The sequence below is a fragment of the Thalassophryne amazonica genome, chromosome 3 (genome assembly GCF_902500255.1).
Source record: "Thalassophryne amazonica chromosome 3, fThaAma1.1, whole genome shotgun sequence".
Lineage (NCBI taxonomy): Eukaryota > Metazoa > Chordata > Actinopteri > Batrachoidiformes > Batrachoididae > Thalassophryne > Thalassophryne amazonica.
In genome coordinates, this window is record NC_047105.1 from 148,388,061 (window position 1) to 148,408,519 (window position 20,459).

At 45.0% G+C, this 20,459-nt stretch overlaps 1 protein-coding gene across 1 annotated transcript in view; it reads right to left on the bottom strand.

The window, feature by feature from the left end:
* cntn2 (contactin 2) overlaps positions 1 to 20,459 on the bottom strand; it is a 344,973-nt gene that overhangs the window by 301,152 nt on the left and 23,362 nt on the right. Inside the window, 1 exon segment of the mRNA XM_034167507.1 lies at positions 12,554 to 12,695. Within this exon segment, the coding sequence (XP_034023398.1) occupies positions 12,554 to 12,695 (142 nt within the window).

Here is a 20,459-nt window from a genome sequence, read left to right on the forward strand (position 1 = left end):
CAGTTCACAAGCAGAGTGCAATTTCTCTCTAAATGAACTCACATAATCCAAGATGTTATGCACGGAGCTCAGTTTATCTGCCAACCACCTCTCCTGCAGTAAGCGCAAAGGACCGTGAACGGTGTGCCCAAAAACTAACTCAGCTGGACTAAATCCTAGAGACTCCTGAGTAGTCTCATGAATAGCAAACAGCAACAGTGGTCGCCCCTCATCCCACTCCCTGTTTGACTCACAGCAATACTTCAGATGAATAGATTTTAATGTTTGATGAAATCTCTCCAGTGTACCCTGACTCTCTGGATGATACGCACTGGAGACCTGATGTTTAGACCTGATGTTTAGACAGTTCACACATAACCTGCTTAAAAACAATGGACATGCTTAGCACTTAGGCAATCCAAAGAGGGAAAAAAACGTAACCAAAGCTTTCACCACCGCTTTAGCCTGTAATGTGCACATTGGAAAAGCCTCAGGAAAAACGAGTTGCTGCACACATAACGGTTAAAACATACTGATGTCCAGCCTTCATTTTTGGCAACGGTCCCACACAATCTATGAGTACATGTTCAAATGGCTCTCCAGTTACCGGGATAGGATGTAATGGAGCTGGAGGAATAACCTGGTTTGGTTTTCCTGCAAGATGGCAAACATGACAAGACTTACAAAACTTTACCACGTCAGATTTTAAGCCTGGCCAAAAGAAATAGCGAAGGACCCTATGATAAATTTTGTTAATCCCCAAATGACCCGACAAATTATGGTCATGTGCAAGACTCATAACCTGGAGTCGAAACTCCTTTGGGACTACAACGTGGTTCACCACATCACATTCTCTCCATCATCAAACAGGTAAATCACAGATCGTGTGCCGCTTTTGTTTTGCTGTGCTGCAGACAGTTACCCAATGTGCTGTCCTCCTGCTGGGCCTTAATGAGCTGATCTCTATTTTACTGCCAAACACAAACCATTTTCAGGTGGCAACACTTCCACAGCAGGCGGTGCACATTCTTCAGGAGGAGGCCTACCTGATCACCAAACGCAGCCAAAAATGAATCAGAAAGATCCACGTCATCATCAAGCTCACGGGCTTGGGCTCGCATTAGTAATGCGTGATATAAACAATATACGATATAAACGATATAAAAATGGTCTATGATAGAGATTTTAATTACATGCTCTATTGCGGTAACGCATGTTGATGACGTCAACTACCCGCGACCCACTGCTGCGTGCATCAAACAACATGGCGGAAGGCGAAACGGAGCGACAAGAACTCGTGAAAAAGACCGGTGCAACTTCCATTATTTGGAATTGGTTTGGATTTAAACCGTCCGACGAAGAGCAGAAAACAATACTCTGCAGAATGTGTGGGGCAACAGTTTTAGCAAAGACCGGCAATACAACTAATCTGTTCTACCACCTCAAAGCAAAACATGCCACTGAATACCAAGAGTGCCAGCGAATGCAGGCAGCCCCAAGCTACAGTCACAAGAGCATGGGACAGAAACAACAGAGACTGAACCAGTCCTCCATTGAACAATCATTTTCAAAAGGTACTCGTTACAATCGGAAAAGCCCGCGATGGAACGACATTATGAGGGCTATAACGGTTTACTTGTGTAAGGACATGGTACCCTTTCAAACTGTAGAGAGATGCGGCTTTAAAACCCATGATCGGAGCTATTGGGCCACGATACGAGCTGCCAAGCCGCAAATACTTTACAGAAACAGAGATGCCAAGATTATATTCCGAGCGTCGCGAAAAGGTTGAAAGAGAGCTTTGTGGTTTGAAGTACTTTGCCACTACAGCGGACCTTTGGTCGAGCCGAACCATGGACCCTTTCCTCAGCCTGACCATTCACTATATAACGGACGATTGGAATCTTGGCAGCTGGTGTTTGCAGACGTCGTATTTCCCTACTGAACATACGGCTGAGGAGATAGCACAAGGACTCAAAGACGCGCTCAAGTCATGGGGTTTTAAGGAAGAAAGCCAAGTGTGCATCACCACTGATAATGGAGCGAACGTGGTCAAAGCAGCGTCTCTGAATGACTGGACCTGGCTGCAGTGCTTTGGACATAGGCTGCACCTCGCCATCAGTAGGTTAAGTATTTAGTGCATAATGTTATAATATTTTAACATCCTGCTGTAGTAGGGATGGGTATCGAGAACCGGTTCATTTCAGGTATCGTTAAGAAATTATTCGATCCACTGACATCAATAACCTTTTAACTTAACGATTGCCTTATCGGTCCTTCAGAGTGGCCGTTGTTTTTGGGGGTGTTTGTCAGGAAAATTATAATTTCTCTAAATTGATTACAGACCCTGCAGCGGGTGTGTAATCAACTTTTCTGCAGCGCGGCTTTGCTTTGAACCTTGAACCAATTGAAGCACTGATTCGCAGATCGAACCAGTGCTTTGATCATTGCTTCGTTGATTAATTTTTTTCTTTCGCTTTCCCCCGCTAAAACCCTAAAGAGCATATGGTTGTGAGTATTATTTACCTTTTTATGTTAAAACAACCTGTTATGGTCTTCTGAAATGACAGATGTATTTTATAACTTAAAAACGGGACCGATGCTAACACATTAGCATGACTATGGCATTTTCAATGTTAATGTTAGCAATAAGCAGTTGCAGCTGTCAAGCGTTTGTTGTCGTAAAAGAGTCAAATGTGCATGTAATACGGCATAGTAATGTTGCATTTGTGTTTAGAGATGTATAGCAAATGCTTTATATTTGTGCCATTTGTGTTAAGTGAAGTGAAGTGTGTGTGTGTGTGTGTGTGTGTGTGTGTGTGTGTGTGTGTGTGTGTGTGTGTGTGTGTGTGTGTGTGTGTGTGTGTGTGTGTAGGTATGCGGGTGTGTGTGCGCGCACGTGCGTGTGTGTGCATGCATGAGGGAGATGGAGAGTGAGATTTAATTAACAAATAATATCTTATTTATCAACAGAAAAAAGTGTGAAGGACCCCCAAATCGACCGTGCTGTTGCCTTATGCAAGAAGATTGTAAGTTCCTTTTCCCACTCTTGGAAAAGAAGAAAAGCACTGAAGAAAGCTCAGGTTGTCTTCCCTTACAGCGTCTCATCACAGAAACTCCCACAAGGTGGGGGTCACGACAGATGATGATCCAGAGGGTGCTTGAGCAAGAGAAGGCCCTATCACAGGTACTGAAAGCAGACAAGAAAACCAGACACCTGGTACCCACGTGGCAAGATACAGATGTCCTGGAATGCATGAGCAAGACCCTTGGCCCACTGCTTGAGTTCACAGACGCGCTGTCTGGGGAACAGTATGTCAGCGTGTCATACATTAAACCCGTTCTCCACCTTTTCAATAACACTGTTCTTACTGCAGCTGATGATGATGCAGAGCTGACCAAGGACATGAAAAGGATCATCCTAGAGTACTTAAATGAGAAGTACTCAGACCCAGAAACTGTTGACCTGCTTGATATGCCTCACTGGCCTCACTGGTCGACCCACGGTTTAAAGATACATATATAGCTGATGACCGCAAGATGTTCATCAAGACCAAAGCAGTAGCAGAAATTCAGTCACTGTTGGCGGTGAAAGCTGTAATGGTCACAGAGCCACACACAAGCATAGAAGCTGCAGCTGCTAGTGTTGAAGCTGCTGAAGTTGCTGTTGAGGCAGAATTGAAGAAAGTCAAATGGAGCCTGGGAAGATTTTTCAAAAAGGCCTCTGATGGAACAGGTGCTCTCACTGACAGAGAGGCCATCGAAGGGGAGCTAAAAAGTTACCTGAGGACCATGCCGGTTGATGGAGAGAAGTTAATTTTCCCAGAGTGGCAAGACTGGCCCAGAAATATCTCTGTATCCCGGCCAGAAATGCCCCTTCTGAAAGGGCATTTAGCACAGGGGGCAACATAGTTACATGCCACCAATCTCTGTTGAAGCCAGAGACTGTAGACAAGCTTGTATTTCTGGCCACTAATCTTTAGACCGTAACAAATGTCAAATGATGTAAACAAGTCTCAGTGAGTTCCCGGCTTTACCATTTATGTTGTGTTATGTTGTATCTTACTATACAACAGCTGAGATCAAAAGTTTTAAAGGTGATGTGAAATTTATATTATTCATATGGTCTTAAGGATTTCAGTATGTTTTTTCTTTTTTTTTTTTTACAGAGAAGACACCAAATTTTCTGTTCTTTGCCACTTTATGCCTTTTATACGAGGTCTGTCAATAAAGTATAGGTCCTTTTTATTTTTTTCAAAAACTATATGGATTTCATTCATATGTTTTTACGTCAGACATGCTTGAACCCTCGTGTGCATGCGTGAGTTTTTCCACGTCTGTCAGTTACGTCATTCGCCTGTGAGCACGCCTTGGGAAGGAGTGGTCCTGCCCCCTCGTCGGATTTTCATTATCTGGAAATGGCGGAATGAAAAGGACTTTTTTTCGATTAGAATTTTTTCAGAAGCTGTTAGAAACTGGCACCTGGAAGCCATTCGAAAAATGTATCTGGCTTTTGGTGAAAATTTTACGGACTTCACAGAGAATAAGGACTGTTACTACAGCTTTAAGGACCCCTTTAAGGACGTTCGGCGCGCCGCACTCCGCGCTGCGACGACGCGGCACAAACCACCAGACTGTTTCTAAACGGATGGCTCTGTGGATACGAGACCGTCGTGTGCAATTTCTCTGGTTATCACAAGAGCTGGACATCAGCCATTTTCTGGCAGATTTCACTTTTAACAAGAGATTTTGTCATGGAAAGCTGCGTGGAGGCTTCGCGTGTAAAGAACGATTCGCTTTGGAAGCGAGACAAGGAACACCTCCGCATGCCACAAAAACGTGCAGTACGTTGAGCACAGTGGGGACACTACTACACACCTCAGCTGTGGGCTCATCTGTTACTGCAGGGAACTGCAGGGAACACTTTTTTTCCAGCTACATAGTTCCCAAGGATTGCATCAATCCCTGCAACAGGCAATTGGTCATGCACACCGACACGCACCATACCAGAAACAATTGAGGAGGAAAGACAGACTGAGTGCAGCGGCACACGAGTAACACTCAATTTCACCCCCATATCAACAAATCAGATCCACAATCAGAAAACGGTACAACCCCGCCACGAACCAGAGTGTGTTTCACACCAGTATCACACAGGATAGTGACAGGCCCCCTGTCTGTCTCACTACCAGACAATGACATATAACCCATATAACCCTGAGTAATAAAAGGTTTAAACTCATCATCAATTACTGTGTGAATGTCAACTGCCAAATTAACATCACTACTGAGGGACTCACTCTGAACTGAGCCCACAACAGAGGGGATTTTATTTCCAGTTTGTTCTCTCTTAAGATTAGGACACACAGCAATGAAATGGCCCAATTCATGGCAGTAAAAACACTTGCGCTTGCCCGCAGCAGCACCGTTACGCCGTGATGGTTTTGGAGACCGTTTCTCATTCTCCACAATTACCAGAACTTCCTGGTGTACAGAGGCTGAAAAAACACCTTTATGGGTTAAAACAAACTCATCTGCACACACAGCGGCCTCAGCCAGAGCAGAAACTTTGCGTTCATTTATATATAAGACTCTGCGCTCAGGCAGACACTTCTTAAACTCCTCCAATAAAATGAGCTCCCACAGCTGTACAAAACCCTGTGTTTTACTGGCACCACTTGTCAAACAACACACTTTTCTCACGCGCAAACTCCACATACGTTTGGTTCACAGTTTTCTCACAATTTCTAAACCTCTGTCTGTATGCCTCAGGTACCAACTCATAGGCACACAGCACTGTGGACTTAACAAGATCATCATTTAGACTTTGATCTATTGGAGGGCAGCACACACCTCCTGAGCTTTTCCCACCAATTTACATTGCAGCAGCAAAGACCACACATCCTTCGGCCAGTTTAACGTGGCCGCTACACGCTCAAAAGTGCTAAAATAAGAGTCCAACTCCGACTCCATAAATGGAGGCACTGGCACAATGTGCCGACTCACATCAAAATTCCCACGGGAGGAGTGTGGGGCTTGTGGATCAACCGGTGGACTGGGAGCAACCCTGGGCCGGCGCTCCAGCTCCAAGGCTCTCACCCGAAGGTGCACTGCCTGTACCTCCAACTCTTTAATACGGAGTGTCTGGAGTTCTTCCACTGATGCTCCTGCCTTAAGGGGAGGACCTGCAGGGTGTGGCATGATGGGAGACACAGTCTCCTGGAGGTCCACATCAGCTTCCACCACACCCTCCACTGAAGGCAAGTCCACTAACAAACCAGGTTTTCCCAACTCCTCCTCCAAGATGTCTCTTAGCTCTGCCTTTTTAGCACTTACAGGTGCCTGCACATTAAACAGGTTAGCAATCAACAACAGATCCACCTTCCTGCACCTGTGCAGCTGCTGCAAAGTGGGATGTTTAACAAAGCTGTCCAAATCAAATTCCACTGTCCACAACAGATATAAAGTAAGTAAAAGTGAGGAAACTTACCAACTGATGACCACACACAGGAAAAAAACAAATGCTAATAAAAGTTCTGCAGTGGATCGAACAAGCCCCCAATTTATGTTATGACCGGGCCTCGGGGTGAACCAAGGCATAACTTAAAAATGACTCCCCCGCTCCCCACTCCCAAGGATGACCAGACTTCCAGGTCTGCAGTCCAAAAAAAAAAGTTTATTATTGTTAGATAAAACTTCAGGGTGAGAAAGAGGCCAAATAAAACAACCAAACAACAGTGGTCCTACCTAAGCTCCTAAACAAAACAGGAGAAAACTATCAAAACCACATGGCTTCTCACCCCTGCTAACAAGAAACACTGGACTGCTTTTCAAGACAAATAATTACAAAATGAATACAAAAAAAGATTAACAAAAGAAAAACAAGTGTCCTCAGATACACATCAGCTGGGAGCAGGAAGAGGGTGGAGCACTGGAGGTCTTCTTCTTCTCTTATTTAGCAGACTAGACGCAACCAAGGCACGGTGCTGCCGAAGAGTCCAATGGTCCGCAGATATTCCAGCACTTTTTCCATTTTGCTCCAACTGCTCAAGTTAAGGAGTTCTTTCAGAGTAAAACAGGCTTGACCAGCACTTCCCAGGTCTCTGTACAGTTGATTCCTCTGGAGTACATAGTTGCCACACTGGAGCAGGACATGTCTCACTGTCTCTAATTGCCCACACTCACACTTTCTGTCCATGTGTCTGCCTATCAGAGCCAGCCCACTCCTCAGCCCACAGTGCCCTAATCTCAACCTAGTGATGACCACAGATTCCTGCCTGCTACAGCTAAAATATTCCCTTGGTTTCATCACAGTGTTTTGAATAGCAAAATAAGATCTCCCTTTACTATCATGTGTCCAGTTGAACTGCCAACTCTCTCTCAACGATCTATCAATTATTTACGAACACTCGGAGAACCCAAACGCCAGTGAAATATCAACACTCCCCTTCACCAAAGCAGTCCTTGCAACAGTGTCAGCAGCCTCATTGCCCTCCACACCCACATGCACCAGAACCCATATAAATCCTACCTCACCCTCAGCTTCACGGATTCTATGCAAGGAATGAAAGATTTCCGTTAAAAGGTCTGGTCTTGACCTAGATTTCCGTTCTGGTACAGTTACAAGAACAGAAGACGAATCACTGCATATAACAGACAATTTTATTCCATTTTCCTCAACCCACCATAAAGCCCATAGAATACCCAACATCTCAGCCATGCATACAGACATTTGGTCTTCTACATACAGGCCTCTGCTGACTTCATATTCCGGAATATACACCCCACACACCACTTTGCCAGTCTCCTGGTTCTTAGATCCATCTGTAAAAACATTTAAATATCCCTCCCACTCTCCGTACAGCTTAGCACTCACTAGACCAAGCAAATTATCAACTTCATTTTTGGAGGCTTGCAGCAAAGAGAAATCAACGATAGGATCCGGTATAGTCCACGAAGGGACAGTCAGCCTGCACACAGGGAGGCACACAGTAAGTTGAAGTATTCCCAGTCTTTCTGCCAGAGACTTTACTTGTTCTCCGAAGTTCATTTTAATTGGCTTCCCTTGGCCCATAAACTCCCAGTGGACATCTAACAAAGTTTAGTTTGACCAGTTAACTAAGACTAAGTTTTGTCCGTCGCAGTGCTAATGGCATTTCTCCTGTCTCCACTAGCAGTGACGGGATCGGTGTTGTGTGAAAAGCACCAGTGCATACCCTCAGGGCCTTAGCTTGCACAATATCCAGTTTTTTCAGCACAGAGAGGGCTGCTGACCCATAAGCCACACAGCCGTAATCAATGGTGGATCTCAACATAGCCTCACTGTCTGCTCCCCACGAAGTCCCAGCAACACACCTCAGAACATTGATTACTTTTTCACATCTCAAACAAACTTTGTCAATATGAGGTTTCCAAGTTAGCCTTTCATCCAGCCACATCCCCAGATACATAAAACACTGAACTCTTTCAAGCCCCTCTCCATAAATTTGCAGCTGGTGGTCCGGGATTCTTCTTTTATTACCAAATATCATCTACTTTGTCGAGCACTGGAGGTTGGTTTCAGCCTCCCTTATAAAGCCAGGAGCCTTCACTGCTGGACCAATCAGCCGATGCCATCTGTACACGCTCACCTACAACAAGAGAGAGTCATACAAAGAATAAGCAGCACCTCACCTAGGTGCGGAGGGTAAATACACTCAATTCCACAAACAAAACTACATATGACCTCAGGGTCATAACACCAACCCTCATGACTATAGGTGAGAGTAGGAATGAAGCAAACCTTATTACTGATGTTGCCTTTTTTTTGGAGACAGCGTCCTGTGTGTGGAGGACCGTGACACTGCTGAATAGGAAATGTGAGGAACAACACACTGCACTGCGTGTTTGGATGACGTGCCAAAGGAGGCGGGGAGGAAATCCAACATTCACTCATTCATTTTCTATACCTGCTTGCTCCAATCAAGGGTTACGGACAAACACATTCACACCTACTGACAATTTAAAGTCTCCAGTCCAATTAACCTACATGTATGTGGATGTGGGAGGAAACTGGAGCACCCGGGGAAACCCACACAAACCCGGGGAAAACACGCAGAGTTCACACAGGAAGGCCACAGGTGGAAATTGATCCCATGACCTTCTTGCTGTGAAGCAACAGTGCTAAACACTAAGCTACTGTGATTCCACCCAGATTCAAGAACGATTGGTAGAACTGTAATGAACAGAAAGTGCATGACAACACGACAGTAACGATCTCTATGTTGAGGCAGTTCACAGAGATATTTTAATCATTCACAACCTGTATCACTGTATTGCAAATCCCAACATTGAATCACCACTTGTTCTTCTGTGGGTACACTGTCCACCTTCTCACATAAATCACTCCAGAATTATTCTTTCTCCTCCAACTCACACTTACATCCCTTATTCCAATGAAGTTGGGACGTTGTGTAAAATGTAAATTAAAAACAGAATACGATTTGCAAATCCTCTTCAACCTATATTCAATTGAATACACCACAAATACAAGATATTTAATGTTCAAACTGATAAACTTTACTGTTTTTGTGCAAATATTTGCTCATTTTGAAATGGATGCCTGCAACAGGTTTCAAAAAAGTTGAGACAAGGCAATAAAAGACTGGAAAAGTTGATGAATGCTCAAAGAACACCTAATTGGAAACAGGTGAGTGTCATGATTGGGTATAAAAGCAGGATCCCCAAAAGGCTCAGCCAGTCACAAGCAACGATGGGGTGAGGATCACCACTTTGTGAGCAACTGCATGAAAAAATAGTCCGACAGTTTAAGAAGAGTGTTTCTCAACATTCAATTGCAAGGAATTTAGGGATTCCATCATCTACAGTCCATAATATAATCAGAAGATTCAGAGAATCTGGAGAACCTTCTACATGTAAGCGGCAAGGCCGAGAACCAACATTGAATGCCCGTGACCTTTGATCCCTCAGGCGGCACTGCATTAAAAACCAACATCATTGTGTAAAGGAGCTTACCACGTGGGCTCAGGAACACTTCAGAAAACCATTGTCAGTTAACACAGTTCGTCACTACATCTACAAGTGCAAGTTAAAACTCTACCATGCAAAGTGAAAGTCATACATCAACAACATCCAGAAACACCGCCGCCTTCTCTGGGCCCGAGCTCATTTGAAATGGACAAAAAAAAGTGGAAAAATTGTGCTGTGGTCTGATGAGTCCACATTTCAAACTGTTTTTGGAAATCATGGACGTCGTGTCCTCTGGATAAAAGAGGAAAAAGACCATCCAGATTGTAACCAGACCAAAGTACAAAAGCCAGCATCTGTGATGGTATGGGGGTGTGTTAGTGCCCATGGCATGGGCAACTTACACATCTGTGATGGCACCATCAATGCTGAAAGGTACATCCAGGTTTTGAAGCAACACATGCTGCCATCCAAGCAACGTCTTTTTCAGGGACATCCCTGCTTATTTCAGCAAGACAATGCCAAGACACATTCTGCACATGTTACAACAGCGTGGCTTCGTAGTAAAAGAGTGCGGGTATGAGACTGGCCTGCCTGCAGTCCAGACCTGTCGCCCGTTGAAAATGTGTGGCAAATTATGAAGCGCAAAATACGACCAGTGATGCCGGTAATGCGTTAGTTAGTAACGCGTTACTCTAATCTAACTACTTTTTTAGTAACGAATAATCTAATGCGTTAATCTTTCCAAATCAGTAATCAGATTAAAGTTACTTCTCCAAGTCACTGTGCGTTACTATTATTTTTGCATTGTGGGTCGATAGCAGCATTAAACTTGGTCTGTGGGCAGGAGGTCGAGGTTCAACTGAACTATACACTTTAAGCGAGCTGTGAGCTTTTCATCCGCGGTTTTCTGCAGCAGCTACGACTCGTCCTCACCTCTTAAAGCACGGTGACAACAGCACACCTGCACTGAGCTTTACATGAGCCTGACTTCCCTCTGTCAATCATGGCAATCTCGCTCCCTTTACCACTTTTCCTGACAACACTCAATGTTCTGGCACTCACCTCATGTGCCTGTACCACTGCCTCCACATAGACCTTCCCTCTCACCTTCTCCTTCACCCAAAAGCAGCAGAGTTTACACCACAACAGAAGGATGAAGTAGATCAGACACAGCATAAATCTACGTCTGAACAGGGGTGAAGATCTGTGAGCAGGAAATGGAAACGACACATGATATTACCTTGGAGAGTGCTGATGGAGAACGCGAGGAGTTCCCGTATGTGTTTATGATGGCAATGCACTCAGAGGAGAGCTGTGGCTTTGAATGATGATGTCAGGAGTTACAGAGACGTCTGTGAGGATTCTGCAGGACATTATGAGGCTGCAGCAGCTGCAGGTGTTGATTTTTAAGAGGGCGGGGCCGTTACGTCTCATGTGCCTTAATTGAGAGAGTGGCGTCAACCCAGAACATGGCAGCATTTTGGTTCCAACTGCACTGAACTACTGAATGAACCTTTAATGTTTTCAACATTTTTAAAATAATTTAACCACATACAGCAACACATCCAGGTACAGGTGCTATCAAAATAAATATAAAAATAGTTATCAAATTTACATAAATTTACAATTTATGAAGAATTATTTAATTATTTTAAAGTCTGACTTATGCAGCTGCAGCTCTTTAACTCCGTGTCATACAGTCTGGCAAAATTTAGTCGGCCCCTGACTGTGCAAGTTCTCCTACTTAGAAAGATGAGAGAGGTCTGTAATTTTCATCATAGGTACACTTCAACTATGAGAGACAAAATGAGAAAAAAAAATCCTGAAAATCACATTGTAGGATTTTTAAAGAATTTATTTGTAAATTAGGGTGGAAAATAAGTATTTGGTCACCCACAGACGAGCAACATTTTCGGCTCTCACAGACCTGTAACTTCTTCTTTAAGAAGCTAAGAAGATATGTATCTTTTTTTGCCTCCTTGCTCTCGGACGAGACGGATGTATTTTTCCTCTCTCCCTCCTTATCTTTCCTGCTTCTGTGGCGTGTTGTCTGTGAGGCTTCCAGCTTTGCTCTTCTGGAAAACGGCAAAAATGGATCTGTTAAAGTGGTCTCTGAACACAATTGACACTATTTTTTCTACAAGACACTCGGGGGCGGAGGACCCGACCTGTCCTGCCGGGACACATGTGATGGGCTACGTGATGGACAGTTGGAGGAAATGGCAGGTCATGTGCCTTTACACGCTGTCTGTGGACGTCGAAGATGTGTATATATTTGGATCGGTGGTGACTGGCTTTCTGCTGTTTGGAGCGGGCATTAGCGCTGGTTTACCGGAAAATTAAGAAGGTGGAAGCGGCAAGAGAATGATTGATCTGCTGTGGCGACCCCTAAAGGGAGCAGCCGAAAAAAGCTTTGCATTTTATGTATGCAGCCTGGGCACAGTGTTATTTTGCAGGTGCAGGGACGGTGGTATGTGGTCCAACAGGTCAACCTTTGTTGGGGTTGGAGGCAGGGATAACAATTCATCTGCAGTAAAACTCTGCAACGCTCAACACCAAAAAAGAACTACACAGGAGTAACTCTGTGTGTGTGTGTGTGTGTTACCTGTAGGATGCAGTTGGACTGGCTCTGGCTTGACAGCTGAGTGTCACCTTTCCTTCCGTCAGGCCTTCAGGGTAAATTAAACTGCTGGGTTGTTCTTCAAACACTGGCCCACTGTCATGACCCGACACACACACATCTCCACCTGGAAACACATTTGAAACACAAAACACCACTCATCCTGTATGCTGCTTTAGCTGGACTCACACAATGTCCAACACGGATCCAGTAGACACATGAAGTCAGACTCGTTGTCACAGTGTTCTCTGACTAACACTGACTGATGCTCACTGAAGATTGGGTCTGCTTTGACAAAACACCCACTGGCCACCAAAGGCGCAAACTGGACGTCTTTGAAATTCTAAGGTGATCGCAAGCCACGAGCCCTAAGCTTCACTAAAAGACCCAGAATTTAGATAAAGTTGAGGCTGCGGCACAGTCCGTTTATTAATAAAATTAATTAAAAGAGTAAAAAGCATAGTAACATACAAGGTCTGTCCAAAAAGTATTGGACCTTTTTATTTTTTGCAAAAACCATATGGATTTGAATCACGTGTGATTGCATCAGCCAAGCTTGAACCTTCGTGCGCATGCGTGAGTTTTTTCATGCCTGTCGGTTGCGTCATTCGCCTGTGAGCAGGCTTTGTGTGAGCAGTGGTCCACCCCTCTCGTCGGATTTTATTGCGAATAAATGTCTGAACGATTTGGAGCTTTGCTGCATCAAATTTTTCCAGAAACTGTGAGAGACCTCCAGGTGGACATGATTCGGAAAATTTAGATGGCTTTCAGCGACGATTTTATGGGGATTACACAGATTAAGGAATGCTCCAGCCGGTTTAAAGACCGGCAACAGCGTCTGAGAGCGCGGCGCGCTCCGAGCGCCGATCGACAGGCTCAAACAACCAGATAATTTCCAACGTGTGAAGGCTTTGTTGATCCGGGACGTCGTCTAACTTTCAGAAAAAAGGCAGAAGGCGTGGACATCAGTACTTTTTCGGCACATTCTACTGTTACAGGAGTTTTATTCACGTAAAGAGAAGCGGAGGATTGCGCCACCATGCCGCTCATGGCGCGGGACAAAACCACCTCCGTGTTGGTCTCACAGGACAGCTTTCAGGTGGCTTTCAGACGGCTTCAAGTTGCTTTTTAGTCGTGTGAGTATCCGAGAAATTGTGCATGAGCTGGACATGCCCCAACATGTCCTGTGAGGCTTCATCACGGCGGAGCTTTGCGCCATGCGGCACCGCCGCGACGTGCGGTCGCAATGTGCCAAAAAAGTGCTGATGTCCACGTCTTCTGCAATTCCTGTGCTAGTCAGACGACATACCAGTTCAAGACAGCGTCCAGTTTAGAAATGAACGGCACATTCCACTGTTACAGGAGTTTTTGTCATGGAAAGAGGAGCAGAGGAACTCCGCGCGTCGCGGCGGAGCCACATGGCGCAAAGCAACGCCGTGATGAAGCCTCACAGGACATGTTGGGGCATGTCCAGCTCATGCACAATTTCTCGGATACTCACACGACTGAAAAGCAACCGGAAGCCGTCTGAGCCATCTGAAAGCCGTCTTGTGAGACCAACATGGAGGTGGTTTTGTCCCGCGCCATGAGCGGCATGGTGGCGCAATCCTCCGCTTCTCTTTCCATGAAAAAAACTCCTGTAACAGTAGAATGTGCTGAAAAAGTGCTGATGTCCACGCCTTCTGCCTTTTTTGTGAAAGTTAGACGACATCCCGGATCAACAAAGCCTTCACGTTGGAAGTGATCTCATTGTTTGAGTGGGGTTTGAGCCTGTCGCTCGGAGCGCGTCGCGCTCTCAGACGCTGTGGGCGGTCTTTAAACCGGCTGGAGCACTCCTTAATCTGTGTAACTCACGCATGCGCACGAAGGTTCAAGCTTGGCTGATGCAATCACATATGATTCAAATCCATATGGTTTTTGCAAAAAATAAAAAGGTACGATACTTTTTGGACAGACCTCGTACTAGACATATGAAAGGGAAAATAAGTGCATCTTAAGTCTGGACTTGAAAGTCTCCACAGAATCTGACTGTTTTACTGATGCAGGGAGATCATTCCACAGAACAGGGGCACGATAAGAGAAAGCTCTATGACCTGCAGACTTCTTATTCACCCAAAATTGTAATCATCTCTCCTTGACCACATCAGACCTGAGTCCTTTTTCTTCACTATGTGAAGTTGCAGGTTGGATGTTTTTCCATCTTGCTCATTATGTAATCACTGACTCCAAGCAGAAAATAAATACATGGGATAGGTACAAAATCCACGTAAAACACACACACACACACACACACACACACACACACACACACACACACACACACACACACACACATATGCGGTGGTGGACACAATTCCGCTAATCCGCTAATTATCGAAGATAATGTTTTCATTATCAGATTAGATTTTCAGATAACTTTGAAAACCATCATCGGACCAATTATCTTCCGTTAAGTTTTAGTCCGATAAATTTTAGACCACTAACATATTTTTGCAGATGTGGTAAACAAAGCTTAACAATTACAAACATTTATGAAATATAAAATCAGTTTAGTATCTACATGTTAAATGTTTTGTAGATGTGCAGTTCTATCCTCTGCAAACAGAGAAGTGTTGGTTCCAAAAGAAACCGCTTTATCCTCTGCAGACAAAAGACAACTGGCCACAGAAAAGAAAAAAGCTAATTTCTTTTGACCCCATACTGATACGCTGGCAATATCACCCAAGTCATCCAGAGGCATACAGTTTTAACTTATGGTTAAAATTTTAACCAAACTAATTTTTCGGACAAGTTATTTAAATTAACATTACGTCTGAAGTTTTATGAAGTGAAAATATCAGATATATGTTTTAGTTTTAAAGTAATGCACTAATTTTGAAAGTTTTAGTGTGGATATGCTGTGTCCAGGTGCATTGTGGGTAATCTCAGTACTAGAGCCCGACTGATATATCGGCTGGCCGATATTATCGGCCGATATAAGCCCTTTTTAAAGTACTCACCATCGGCCGAAATTTTGCCGATAAAACGCTGATAATTTCTCGTAAACAGAACAGTTACTGAAATAATGTTTGTGTCGGCAATGTACATGCACCGTTTGTCCAGTAGATGGAGCTCTGACTCCATTCAACTGAGAGCTGCTTACACCCCTGCTTAAATGTGTTCATCACCGCCCCCGTAGTTCGCCGTCACACTGCACTGATTGGCTTGACAAAAGCATACAAGTTTATAAGGATGTTGTTTGTAATAACTTTGCGATTACATTCACCCCACATTTCTCCCGTTTCAGTTCAACTCAGTTTGATTAACTCAGTTTATGTAGTAATGTGTCAAATGTGCCTCATTGCGTCGGTTACACTTTTTATTAAGCCCACGTTGTGTAGACCTTATTTCTAGCATGAAAAACTTTTGTTTACTGCTAAGAGGTTGAAACATTCAGATTCACTCGTCGTCCGGAAGGGTTTTGGGAATTACTGCCGTTCGCCTTGCGTTACGGCCCGTTACGATATAATTTTAGACCATTACGCTTATTTTGGACCATGTAATCAACTGTTTCTGCAGCGCGACTCCAGTTTGAAGCGTGAATCACTGAAGCAATGCTTTGATTCAATGGCTCGTGGCTCTTTGATTCGCTGCTCTTCAGAAGCGGTAAGTCCGCTTCTGAACCCCTCTCAAAGCCATTAAAATATCATGAGTCATTTTTGTGTGTATTAAAGTCATTAACTGGGGCTCTTGTCTTGTTGCAGTGAACAAACGAGAATCGTCCTCTGTTCCTTTGTCACAGCTTTAAACACTGCGCTGCTCTGTGCTGAAACAGTCCGCTCGGAATTAATAACTTCAAAATGAATTGCCGCTTTAAATAAAATGACACCTTTTACAAACGTTGCAATACAGACAATAAACTACAATCGACTAAAACGTTTTTTCCTCCCAAAATGAGACGTCTATGACCTGTAGAGCTCAGCTCATAGTTATGGGAAGACATTCATGCCACTAATGTCTGAAAGGAAATGCGTTTGACAAAAACTAACAGATTTTATTTCTGTTAATGTCCAGAGATCAAGGATCCACCATTTAGAGTTTATTATGTCCAGAGTTTAAGGATCCAGTAACCAATTTCATATTTATTTACTTTAAGACTCAATAAAATGTTGTTCAATTTCAATGTAATCAGCTTATAAAGCGCCAAATTACAACAAAAGCCATCTCAAGGTGCCTCACACAGAACAGTTCAACATAAAAAATTCAAATAAATTAAAAAAAATTCAAATACCTAATTAAAAACAGAAGTAAATGTTATGTGTCGGACGCAGCTCGGAGAACCGACCAGCGTTTGAAGGACCCAGTATGAAATAAGCAGAGCACGGTACAAAGGCTAACTGAATTTAATACATAACAGTGATACAAAAATAACAGAAAGTGCGGTCTAGCGTGGTGCGCTCCCAGCAGCGCTAACGGTCCGGAGCCAGAAGCTGTTCGGACCCAAGGACCCCGCCGACACCCCCCAGGTGGCCGCAACAAACCGAGTCTGTGAAAGAAGGAACCATTATGTGAGTCCACACTCTACACACAGAGAGAACACTTAAAGGTGTACAAACAGCAAACACTTCCTGGCTTGATTACTAATCAGCTTCCCAACCTGCAGGCATGGAACATCCAGTTCACAAAACTCCACTGCAGTGGAAGCCGATACATGACTAACATACAGCTCAATATAAAAAGGTGTGAGGGACACCACATTTACTGACTGTATAAATGTTAGTCACAAAATCTAACGTACCTCAGGAAGTGTGCTGACGAGCGTGAGACCTCACCCCCTCCTCTTTCACAGACCGTGCATCAAACCTGGACGTTCTCTGCATCCACTGATGATGAGATGGCTCCCGAGACGACGATCTCACCCGTCTGGTCACAAGGTCGAGTCTCTGGCAAATACACACTGTATACTCCAGTCTTAAATGCCACCATGTTCCAATCCATATAGATGCACCTCAGCTGTGAGTCCTGACGAGCCGCAGGTGATCAGGGTGAGGTCCTGATAACCTCAGCAACACAGCCACTCAGTCCCAAATGCAAGCCACCTGGAAGGAGAAACAAAGGACAGAAACAAAAAGGCAGCCAGGCCCCCCCAGCCATATAACAGTACCCCACCCTCACGGGAAGCCTCCCGGCGACCACACAAACCTGGCCCAGGAGAAACACCCCCCTCCAGGGACCATGGCTGGAAACCGCATCTGCATTCGTCTTCCAACAGAATGGTTGATGTCCTCTCCTCTGGCTGCATCCTTGCCTTTGTTTCAGTCAGTCCCTTAGCACAGGTGTGGCCAGGAGTTCTTAAACCTGTGCAGTCAGCCTTTATCCAACCATGTTCGGTCTTTAGTCATAAAACAAAAAAGACAAACACAAACAACCAAAACATCCCCCCTCCCCAGGGGACCGTCCCATCAAACCCCGGGAAGAGGAGAAAAGAAAAACCCCAAACTTAAGCTTACGAATAAAAGTGCTAAAACACCCCCCCCCCCCCCCCCAAACGACATGTAGGGACCAACACCCACCAGAGGACTTCCCGCCAGCTCCAGGAGTAATAACCACAGCCGAGGTCCCTCTGGGATCCAACGTCACCCACGGGGACTCCCAGCGCCTCCCAGAGGACCACTCGTCAACCCCAGGAGACGCCTCCCCTCATGACCAACGGACCCAGCCTCGGCCGACTATGGCTAGATGGACCCACAGCCCTTTCCCCCCCAGAGGACACCACAGTCAAACCCTGAGGGCGGAAACTGGGGGGAAAAAACAAAAGGAGAAACCCCACCCAGGTGCAGAGGTTACCTGGGAAACGCCCAGCATAACCAAACTGCACCACTCCAGCAACGCCGACACTACGGCTCACCTGGCTGGAGTCAGAGGAGAAGAGAGGGCACAACAAAAAACAAACAAAAAAAAGAGAAAAAAAAAACAACCCAATTACCCCCCCATGACCCCCCAGGGGACCGTCCCATCAAACCCTGGGAGGTGAAACTGAAGAAAAATAAATAAATAAATAAAAAGAAAGACTAACAGACTGACATAAGGTTGCTCGGGTCCCTTTTTGTTTTTTTTTTGTTTTTTTTTTGTTTGTTTTTTGGCAGAACTGCAGGGTCACGACCCCAGACACTAAATAGTGAAAAACAAAAAATAAAATCCCACACAAAAACCAACTCAAAAAACACCCACACAAAATGAACTAACACAAAACAAACAAGTGATTTATACCGTCAAGCTCCAACAAATGGAACACACCTGTTCCAACTAAAGAGCTTGACGGTAATGTGACTCAGTCACCAACAGAGGGAGCCAGAGTGCTAAAAATAAAAAACCCCCTTTGGTGACAGAGAAAACAAACAAGCTGCTTTTCTGTGCGCAGCTGTGAGCAACACACAACCAAAAATGTGATTCAACTAAATAACACCGGAGCTGACACAACAGACGCAGTAGTTATCTTTATCCGGGGAAACGGGGCTACAACTGTCACACGGGAAGCACAGCGACCCGTGCCACAGAGCTCCGCCGTGCGCGTGCACCCATTACAGACACACTCTTGCAGCTCCCGTTTAAACCTCTTATCCGGTCGGAGCGTGATGCGAAGCCGTCGCCAGTCACACTCCACCACGACCCACGGATAAGGCACAAACACAGGAACACGGCTGCAAGAGCGCTCAAATCAGTATTTGGTAATGGGTTCTCCAACGCGCACCATCCGGGCGGAGAGCACCCGCAACTGATCCGGATAACTTCTGAACGTCTGCTGCCGGCTTCCCGGCGCATTACCGTCTCTGCTACCGCTGGGTCCGTGATGTTTGGCCAGAGACTACTGTTATGTGTCGGACGCAGCTCGGAGAACCGACCAGCGTTTGAAGGACCCAGTATGAAATAAGCAGAGCACGGTACAAAGGCTAACTGAATTTAATACATAACAGTGATACAAAAATAACAGAAAGTGCGGTCTGGCGTGGTGCGCTCCCAGCAGCGCTAACGGTCCGGAGTCAGAAGCTGTTCGGACCCAAGGACCCCGCCGACACCCCCCAGGTGGCCGCAACAAACCGAGTCTGTGAAAGAAGGAACCATTATGTGAGTCCACACTCTACACACAGAGAGAACACTTAAAGGTGTACAAACAGCAAACACTTCCTGGCTTGATTACTAATCAGCTTCCCAACCTGCAGGCATGGAACATCCAGTTCACAAAACTCCACTGCAGTGGAAGCCGATACATGACTAACATACAGCTCAATATAAAAAGGTGTGAGGGACACCACATTTACTGACTGTATAAATGTTAGTCACAAAATCTAACGTACCTCAGGAAGTGTGCTGACGAGCGTGAGACCTCACCCCCTCCTCTTTCACAGACCGTGCATCAAACCTGGACGTTCTCTGCATCCACTGATGATGAGATGGCTCCCGAGACGACGATCTCACCCGTCTGGTCACAAGGTCGAGTCTCTGGCAAATACACACTGTATACTCCAGTCTTAAATGCCACCATGTTCCAATCCATATAGATGCACCTCAGCTGTGAGTCCTGACGAGCCGCAGGTGATCAGGGTGAGGTCCTAACAGCCTCAGCAACACAGCCACTCAGTCCCAAATGCAAGCCACCTGGAAGGAGAAACAAAGGACAGAAACAAAAAGGCAGCCAGGCCCCCCCCCAGCCATATAACAGTAAAAGAATAAAACAAAATAAAAACTACTCATAACAAAGAGAATAAAAATAGGTTTTTGATTTCCACCCAAAGGGACCAAGAATGAAGGGCGAATGTTTCAAGATTTGTTTAATAGCTTTGGTAGAGTTTTTTTTTTTTTTTGTAATGTTATTTATCTTTTCCTTAGAGATTCATGCAACTTTGCACAGATT